The sequence below is a fragment of the Macrobrachium nipponense genome, chromosome 12 (assembly GCF_015104395.2).
Source record: "Macrobrachium nipponense isolate FS-2020 chromosome 12, ASM1510439v2, whole genome shotgun sequence".
Taxonomy (NCBI): Eukaryota; Metazoa; Arthropoda; class Malacostraca; order Decapoda; family Palaemonidae; genus Macrobrachium; species Macrobrachium nipponense.
In genome coordinates this window covers 76,708,900-76,719,250 of record NC_087205.1, presented here as the reverse complement: position 1 = coordinate 76,719,250, position 10,351 = coordinate 76,708,900, and the positions used below count along the sequence as shown (strand labels likewise).

General features: G+C 35.0%; 1 protein-coding gene across 1 annotated transcript; it reads right to left on the bottom strand.

Annotated features, from left to right (window-relative positions):
- Positions 1-614: 614 nt before the first annotated feature.
- Positions 615-4,688, bottom strand: LOC135225026 (uncharacterized). The gene is made up of 4 exons (XM_064264308.1): positions 4,474-4,688; positions 4,141-4,299; positions 2,858-3,040; positions 615-861 (listed from the first exon to the last, which is right to left on the bottom strand). The coding sequence occupies exons 1-4, from the start codon at positions 4,661-4,663 to the stop codon at positions 644-646; spliced, it is 750 nt and encodes a 249-aa protein (XP_064120378.1). The 5' UTR covers positions 4,664-4,688; the 3' UTR covers positions 615-643.
- Between the last annotated feature and the right edge of the window lie 5,663 nt (positions 4,689-10,351).

Below are 10,351 nucleotides of genomic sequence, written 5' to 3'. Positions count from 1 at the left end.
AACATATAACGTGAAGAACTAACTTTTTATAACAACATTTAAGTTTAGTTGCAGGAATACTGTGAGAACATTTTCAAATCAAATACTTTGTAAAGTTACCTGAAAACGGTTTGCCAGCAAGGCAAACTTTCAATTTTCTTTTTTGGTGGAAATTGCATTATGCAGCAGAGACTGTATTGAGTGATCTGAAAATTAATGAGTGCAATTGCGTGTCAAGGTGAGATTGAAATTTGACGCTTCTTTAATTAAAAATAAACAAACGTAAGCTTTTTTCATCTTTGATGTCAATACTCTTAATTTTCATCCTTTGATAAGTTGCTCAAATTTTCCATCTTTGGTATTGTGACTTAATTTCTCTTTTCTCCTTCGTCTCTGAATATCTTGTGTTAATAAATGTGGATATCCTCTGAATTCGCCAATATTAGAAATTAGAAATTCATAGTCGCCAAAGTCTCAAGGATATCATCCGTAGTTATTGTGGATCAAATAGTCCATTGCATCAACAGCCAAATCGTCGTTATGCGTTTGTTCCCTTTATAGTCGAATTCTGTGGGTAAGCGTTGCCTTTATTAGATGTTCATGCAAGCTGTCTCAGGACAGTGGTTCGTGGTTCCTTGGGATATGCATTAATACCGAGCAACTTTTACCATTCTGTACGTAATGGGTTTGCTTGGCAAAGCGCTCGAAAGGGTCCATGACTTTCTTGTGCGTCATCAAGCTGATTCAGTATCAGCATGAATAGATTAAATTCAACAACGTCGTTCCGAAATATTTTTCCAGGTGTAACATGGTCAGTTGTTCCATCTCCCCAAACGAATTCCGTTTGATTCTTCTTGACAAGGTCCGCAATAAAATAAGGGCCTGGAAGGTAGACATTGTATTAAGCACCAGATAACCTAGTATGTACATGTGCGTCTTTATGGTACTGAAAAATAAAACTTAAGTATTGAACTCTTTAGTACGAGTATGGATTACTACTTCGTCCTAAAATGTTGTGAGTGACTACAGAAGCTACTTCAGTTTATAGCAGAAGGAATTAAAAACAGAAATTCTATTAAAACGAAAGAAAGTCTGGTAGGAACGTAGCAAGTCGGTCAAGGTATCAGATTAAAGAATTTTCTTACAAATGCCTTTATTTGTGGTTACATACAAGGGGAATGTACTCTAATCTTCAAAAGAAGAATCATGGTGTCTTCTAGGTTATGAATGTCTGGATAAACATTTGTCAATGATCTTTTTAGTGTTACATAAACAAAAGCCCCCTTGATCATCAGAAGGTGAATGTGACCTATCCAATAATATCCACACCGATGAGCCAACGAAGTGTCGTGAAACTGTCAAATTATGTTTCTAGCAGTTTGACAATGAACTTTCAGTGTGATGACGTCGTTGTTTCTGTTGTTTTATGAAAAAAATATTCAATATTGGAACAGAAATATTGTAAGTAAAAATAAAAAAAAAATTGAATAGACTGGTGACCAGAAAATTTAAACTATACTTTATTTTATCAGATGTGCCTTAAGTGTCCAGTAAGTCTTTATTACTATTATTATTACTATTATTTTCTAAGTTGTTCATGCAGGATAAATAAATAAAGACTATCAATTAGCAAAGAATTTTCAGATCAGAATACACATCAAGTGAAAAATAAAAAGACAAAACAGAGCACAAGGAAATGTTTCGGTAAAATGATACTATAGATACGGAAACCAAGAAACGCTAAAGATTAATGTTCGTATAAATGTCCAGCTGTTAAAAATTCGTTAAATAATGAAGGGAGAGAAGCTCGACTGTTCCAAGCACCACCATTTTAATCTCTCCTGTTCTAAGCTTCGTCGTGAAAGTCCCGTTTTGGAAAACGAGCAGCACATGCGGACTTTGGTGTTGCAGGCACTAAGGGCAACAACAGAAGTTTTTTTATGAAAGCGAAGCTTATGAAAGATGAACAAGCATTACATCTCCATCTCCCAGAGAATCATGATGCAAATTGTTTGGGATGATTAAGCCCCATTGTGAAAAATGGTCTGGAAAATAAATATCATGGGAAATTACCGACTGCCAGACAAGAAAATATTCTAGTAATATTAACACAAGACCTCAGCCACACATTATTGAGGCTGCTTAGGATAGTGCCAAACTTCCTGACAGGATTAGATCTTTGCAGTGCTGCAAAGAGTGAGCTTAGAATAAAAGTTAGCATAAAACCAGGAAATTTTCAAGTAGAGCTGTTTATTCACAGCCAATAATGAAATATGAGAATAGTATAAAATTGGTTAATGAGTCAAGATTGACATGCCCCAAAGACTACAACACTTGCTGATCCATTCCTGATCTCTATTTAGGCCACTAGTCTCTTACTCTTCTCAGTTGGGGGAGAAATGGATAAATATGGTAAGACTTGTATTAGCTGCCTGTTGCAGAAGCTTATTTTGAAGTCCCAGCCATTATATGCACTATAGACACAAAGATAACAAAGGTCCCAAAACATTACCATGTGGAACGCTGGACACTGGAGATTTAGACCCATTAAAGCACATTAAAAACAACTTTCTGTTGCCTGTCGTCTATTAATAGTAATTGATTTTTGTAATTCTGTTAAGAAAACCCGTGTGGGAGGATTTTTGTGTTCTTAAATAGCGGTATATAAGTCAAACACTCCCTCCATAATATGCCCTATAATCATCAATGCCTGACCCCAATATTTCGTGAAGGCTGTGAAAGTTGATTTCAGTATCCTAAATTTCTTAAAGACTTATATTCGATTTTCTTTGCTTAGTGTCCAACGCTCAGCAAAGACTTTTTGGCAGATAGCCATGGTGGAATTATGAAAATTAATACTGACAGTGTTTATACTTACTCGAAGGGTATATTGACCAAAGACTATAGAGGTAATCATAGGTTGCTTGTGTCTTAGCGATGAAGAGCCTGTGGCCAGGAATCATTGAACAACGTTTCTTTGCTTCTTGGGAAGAGAAAGTGCCATCAAGTAGAAGATACAGAAGGTTGTCTGCCGGCCATTCATAACTCCCAGGAAAGCTAGCTGGTAACACCAAGAAAAATGAGAAAAAATTGTAATGTATGAATTAAGTGTAAATTCTGATTACATGTCTTGCTGATGCATAGGCACAAGCCTCCAACAAATGCCTTCAGAAATTTTGGACATAGCAGCCAAATTTCAGGATATGGTAGAACAACAGTTATTTTTTGGCCACCGGAAAATAAAATGAGACAGGTTTGCTTAGTAAATTACTCACAATTAAAACTTGACTGGACATGTGGTGGGTGGGAGACAAGAAACCTCAAAACGATTATCATCAGAACCTTTTTTTTTTTTTTTTTTTTTTTTTTGATCCCATTTTAATCTTAAGGAATATATTTCCCTTATTATAGAGAAAAAGGTAAGCTGTCTTTTATATGACTAAAATGTTTAACATATTTTTATTTGCGGATAACCCAGATCTTACAGTGTTCGTCAAGACAAACAATAATTATATTACCCTTATTATAGTTTTTCGTGTTCTTCGTTGTCTTTATCTTCAACACTTTTTTTTTTTTTTACAATTTTGAGGAATGATGCTTTCAATTATCTGGCGATTTCAGAGTGAATCTGGACCCTGTAAGTCATTTCAAGAAACAACTTGGAATAACGTTCTCAGCCATCAGTATCTCCCCCTCGGTAATACCTAGTTTTCCGTTTAAAAACACCTATCTCAGGCAAAATTCTTCACTTCAGGGTTAATGAGAATCCTTTGACCAGAGCCTTCCATCGTATCGTGAAATGATTCTTAGAAAATCTATGCAAATAATTTTTATGGAAATATTATAACGTTTTTGTATTTGGAATTTAATACAACCTCAGCAGAGGTGGCTACATTTGATTCCCTTTGTTTAGAAAGGAAATTTGAATAATCACTTAACTGTAACGTAACTTTCGGTATTACTGCGAATTTTAATGTTAAATACATAAACCTGGCTTCCATTTGACGTAGCAGTTCGCATTGGCAGGTCATATCCTAATTATGCACTACTCTCAGACTGTGGGCTCATAATGAAATCAGTGCAAATAGGTTCACGACTGCATTTTATTTTTATGTCCACATCAGTTAAAAGGGAAAAGTGGTTGCAGTATCAAATACTCACACTTCTTGAAGAAGTACTCAGCGTTTTCACTTTTATTAGGTACAATGGTCAAGGGTCCTTCTTGAGCAATTTGACACTGAGTGGTTCCATCCACTGCGTGAGTTAAAGACCAAGCTTTGCATCCGTCCTTAAGGGCACCACAAGCAGAGCGGCAGCCACCTGAGAAAAGAGTATATATATAAATATATGCATACATTGTTGATTGGAATATATTTGGTCAAAGTTGTAATGTGATCTTTTTAGGATTTGAGCAATATTACTGCACTCTTTAAAAAAGGATATATCTATGTATCAAAACAAATCAAAATTAGGCACATTCCATTAGATGCTTACAACTATTCAGTCCTGGGAGTACAACCTTAGCCTGTCCGATGTCAAAGGTCATGTTTGGTACCATGAAGAAATCGAACTGAGGAGATCCTATGAAATGCACTGATATATTTGCTGTTTGCGCAGTGCATGGTGACAGAATAACCACCAAAGCGGTGGCTAGCACCAACAAGAAACACACATTCTGCGCCATATTCTACTGTGTAACCTGTGCTGGAAATAAATAAAAGGATAATACTGTCAGTGAATTTTTCCTCATAGGTGTCTGGGATGCATGGGAAGTTTTCTTGCCCTTTCTGAGGTAATCTGATGTCAAACTCTGTAAAGAATAAAGTATAGAGACTGAAAAAAAAATGTAAGTCCTTTGTATGAGACCGAGTTTAAGGTAAACTGGCTAAAATTATAATACAGTTTCCTGGTTTCGTGTTTTGCTTGTCTTATATCATACACCTCTCTAGCAATGTCAAAGAGTTTAAAAGGTATTGAGAGAAACCGCTATTTTCCTTCTATAATTTACTAACTTATTAATTATATTATGTACAATGTCCTTGGGGCAATATAATTAATAAATTAGGAAGTAACTATATCTACAACGTCCTCCACTAATGGAGTCCCAAAAAACTGATGTATGCGTCGATTCCATGTATAACAGACTCGAAGTTTTCTCTCGGACTCATACAAATAATAGAACAAGAAATTCCTTGTCTCAAAATTAAACTAATCTCAAACAATCCATGCAAAATTGGCTCACTTTTTAATTTCAAAGATCGCCTGCAGGACTTAATGAGGTCCAACGTTGTTTATGAATTCACATGCCCTGGATGCCCTGCAATTTATGTGGGATATACTCGAAGATTACTGCAGATGAGATTTTGTAGCGATATGGGTTTCAGTTATAGAACAGGTCAGAGACTTGGTAATCCCGAATTTTCTAATATCAAGTATTATGTCGCTAAATGCAAAATAAATGCATCGAAACAACACTTCACGGTAATAGGTTACACTAAAGACCCGGACCACCTGATTACCTTGTAATCACTATTTATTAAAAGACTGGTTCCCCATTGAACAACAACACCTCAACTTCACCTCTACATCTGGCATAGTCAACGTCTTGGACCTGGCTCTCTCAAAAGTCATTCCTTGCTTTCCTTCCATACTAGTTGGTTGGTACCTCAGTGGTTCTTCTTTTCTTTTTTTAACTATTTATATTTTTATTGCATTTCAACACAAGTACTATTGTGAATCCTTACATTTAGTTTTTAGTATATGCATTTCTCTTTTAACAGACTGAAGATGCACAAAGTTGATGTGCGAAACATTTTATGATATGTGAAGTATCAATGGTCATCCTGAAACTCTTATGCCTGCGCTCCATATACCTTATATATGTATGTATATGTAACGGGTGTTTCGAAATTAGAGGCCCTCCTCCACAGAACAAATGGAAAGTTATGGAGTTTTCTGCTATAGCCTATCTCCAAGTACGCTATCTTGAGTTTATATTAAAGCTCCTTTTCATTTTACATTTCTTGTATTTTCAGACTGAGTGACGGAGGAAATCAGATGGATTGACCGAATCCGGGCTATAACCTTCAGAGAGACCAGGGATGCTGGCGCATCCTTCATTTCATGTTCCTGGATAGCTAATTACATTAAAAGAGATTAATCCTCCGTTAAAAAAAACTGGAACAAAAATCCATGTGACTGTCATTGTGAAAAGAGTGAGAATATTGGAAGGCCTGAAGTCCTTTCTCAGGAGTCAAAAGACATCATAGCTGAGGCAGTGGGTAGACCAAGAAAGTCTTTACATAAATTGGTGCTTTAACTAGAAAAAAAATGTGAAAGAAGAGAAGTTATAGTGCTGTATATCGTGAGTTGTAAAAATCTGGTATCACGCCATTTCATGTTATCAGCAAGCACAACATCACTCAGCAACAGAGAGAAGACCGTGCATGGTTTTGTGGTTCATTTCTTAAAGATTGGGATGAAGCTGACTTTCTCCATGTTGCTGCATCAGGAAGCCAAATCATAAAAATGACATCATTTTGGGCTGCAAAGTCGGATGATATCAGCAATGACGTGTGCTATCACCAAGTTGTGAATTTTTTCTGTTTCACAGCCAAATGGTTGAAGTGGATCATCAAAGAAAAAGTATAGTCATGGAATGGTGAATACTTCAGAGAAACTGTGCTTAATGGTAGAGTATTTCCTTTCCTCAAAGATCCTGAAAATGTGTTATCTGTTGAAGAAGACACAGGATTGTATTGAAGCTCGCACAGTGAACTATGATGGTATACCAAGCTTCGACGACCTGCAAAGAGGTGACTGAGGTACTCAGGGAAATGGAGTTTGAGTGTCAGCTATTTTGCGATTTGCTTAAATCATACCCCTCAAGAATGCAGGCTGTAGTACAGGCAGATGGAGGCCACTGACAATATTAAATACTCAGAGAGAAACTTAAATAAATACTTGTTCTAAATTACTTTTGTTTTTATCCATATCAATTTTAGTTTATGCTGTAGAGGGGGCTCCTATAATTTCTAAACACACTGTATGTACGTAAACAACTTCCATAATGAGAAAACTGAGATATATATATAATGATATATATATATATATATATATATATATATATATATATATATATATATATATATATATTATTATATATTGCTACTTTCAAAATGCATATTTCCCCTCTTTGAAATGTCTTGTAGATTGTGTAACATTTTTTCAGATTCCTAGATAGCTTAGAATAGGATGTTTTAAAATGTGTGTTCAGATTTCACATTACGTCTTGTAAAAGAATATATATATAACGTAAAAAGAGAGAGATCTCCGTTTGCTTCCCTAATCTATCAGCACGTGTGATAGCGAGCGAGCTAGAGTTTCTGCGTTGTTGTCAAAACATGTCAATTTTAATTGTCGCCCAGCCTCCGTCTCGTTCGAGTAGAGTTCGTCTTTTTTTTTTTTTTAACAGACTCGTCTTGTACGCGTATGCTTTAATCAAAGCCACATGCATGTTACACATTTCTTTATGAAGATTGCATCAGATTTCCAAGCTACTGGAAGCTTTCGTGTCAAGAACATTTTTGTATCATCTGCCTAGTCGAATTTCCATAAAGGAAGATTTCATTCTATCTTGAGACCTTGAGGCAGTCAGTTCTCTCTCCTCTCTCTCGCTCTCTCTCTCTCACTCGACATCGAGATTATATTAACGTAACGTAAATTTGGTCACTCGTAACTTGTGAGAATTTAATATTTGATATTTCTTAGAGTTTATTTAGTATTATTTAGTTTCTTTTGTGGAAATCTGAAATCCCAAAACCAACAAACATTCTTAACGGCGCCTGGTTTTCCTGTGGAAGTGTCAAATCAAGCCTGCAGCAAAGCAAAGAAAGCAAATTGGTATACCAAGGTAAAGTGTGTTATGTTTTTATTAGTTGCAACTAAAATAATGGATAGGGGAGTGTTTTTAACTAATAACGGATGAATGTTTAACTAATAACGGATAGGAATTGTGTTTAACTAATAACTAATAATTGGTTTGGTAAAAACTGTTGGTTATAGTGTTTTTGAGTGAAAAATATTTACACTTTTACACATTGCTGATTTTTTGTGTGTGTGTTTGTGTCTGTTCCATTGTTTGTGCACTTATTCATTTTCTTATTGAAGTGTGTCTTTTTATTTTATATTTTCGTTTGCATTCACAATTTAATTGACTTAGTTATTTTCATTGCTTAATCATTGCACATTTGATTAAATTTAACACTTGTGAATTAATTTGCATTTATTTAGAATTCTTTTCAAGTTTTATTATTGTTTTTAGTATTTGTGTTAACTTGAATTTTTTCTGATTTCAATTATTGCCTGTGAATTAATTTCTGATTTCAATTATTGCCTAACACTTTTGAATTTTGATTGAGTTAATTTTCTTGAATTTTGTGATAAATTAATTTTGATTTAATTTTACTTAATTTGATTCAAGAATTAATTAAACTTTACTTTGTTTTCAAGTAACAGTAATTTTCCCTGATATTTTGAATTTCACTTATAAATTTTGAATTTAATAATAAATTTTTGTATTTAAAATTTTTATAAGTGTTTTCTTTTTTTCTCTTACACCATAATAATTATATTTGATTATGAACTATATTTATGATAGGTAGAGACATAGAGTGGTAATTGATTTGCTTTCCTTCAATTTAATTGAAGTGACTTAGAACCAGGTAAGTACTTAGACTTCTGAAATCAGGGAAATACTTAGAGTTTGAAAGTTGTAGATGGAGTGATGCCCTTTGATTAATTTAATTACTTACAAGATTACCTCACCAATGTTTTGATGTACTTTAGTCTGACTTTCTGCAATAACGGTAGTTTTGTTAGGGATCAACTGTTGCCTTTAGAGTATTCAGTCCCGTTTAAAAACGTGTTATGAGGTTCAGGTGTCCCCTGGCTTTTTGTGAGGTAATGTTTGATGCATGGTAACCAGATACTTGGCACTTCGTAACATTGTTTAATGGTGCCCAGACCAGGGAAAGCAGATTTCATTATCACTCTAGAATATACTGGTGGTGTTAGGGATATATTTTGTTAGGAGAGTGACCATATAATTTTGTTTTGCATTTATTGTATTGAATTGTAAGTTGATAACTTAGAGGAAAATGGCTCAGTTGAATGTTCAGGAATTTTTAGCAGCCCCTTCCATACAAGTTTTGTCTGAAACCACTCTGTCTAGAGCACAGTGGAGCGCTTTAGCAGAGGCATGTGATGGTCATGTGTCTACTAGTATGGTAAAGGCACAAATAAGATGTATTGCTATGGAATCATTGATAAACTCTGGTAGAATAACTGATGAAGATGAGTTAGAATTGGCTCAAGAGTTGTTGAATGTAGCACGTGCTGATCTCATAAATAAGTAAGCAGAAGAGAAAGAGAAAAGTGATGCAGAGTTAGAGCTTAGACGCATTGAAGCAGAAGAGAATTTGATTAAGCTAAAAATGCTTGCTGAAAGAGAGAGAATGCAAGCTGAAAGAGAAAGAATGCAAGCTGAAAGAGAAAGAATAGACAGGGAAAAAACAAGAAGAGAAAGAGAAGAAGAAAAAGCAGCAGAAGAGGAAAGAAAAAGGATAAAAGAGGAAAGAGAAATCGCAACCAAGGTAATCAAGACCCTGTATTTGATGTAGTGAGAGTACAGAAGTTAATCCCTAAGTTTACTGAAGAAGCTCCAGATGAGTTTTTTGATCACTTTGAGAAAGTGGCTTCAGGTATGGGATGGCCAGAGGATAAATGGTCAGTTTTGGTACAAAGTGTCTTAATTGGTAAAGGGAGAAGTGCTTATCTAGCCTTAACAGCTGATCAGTGTAAAGACTACAAGGTACTTTAAACACAGTGTGCTACAAGTTTACCAGATGACCCCAGAGTACTACAATGAGAGATTCAGAAATTTGAGAAAAGATGAGAAGGGAACATTTTTAGATTATGCTTACAAAGTGAGAAGGTGTTTCAAATGTTGGGTAGAAGCTGCTAAAGTTAAAACTTTTGATGAGTTAGAAGAGTTACTTGTTCTTGAACAGTATCTTAAGGGAATTCCTGAACATATAAGAGCTTATTTAAGAGAGAGAGAAGTGAAGAAACTTGACAAAGCTGCCACCCTTAGTGAAAGATTACAATATATCAGTAGTAAACATAATTACAATGTCAAGTACGAGAGTCAACAACGCCCAGGTTTTTAAGTCTTATCCAAATAACAGGAACAAATTTAATGGGAAACCTACCAGTGGGATACTACTAAGAGTCACAAGGTAAATATAGCTCAGCAAACTAATGTGAAATCCTCATCCAGTTTTTCAAGACAGTTACAGAAACATAATGTTGT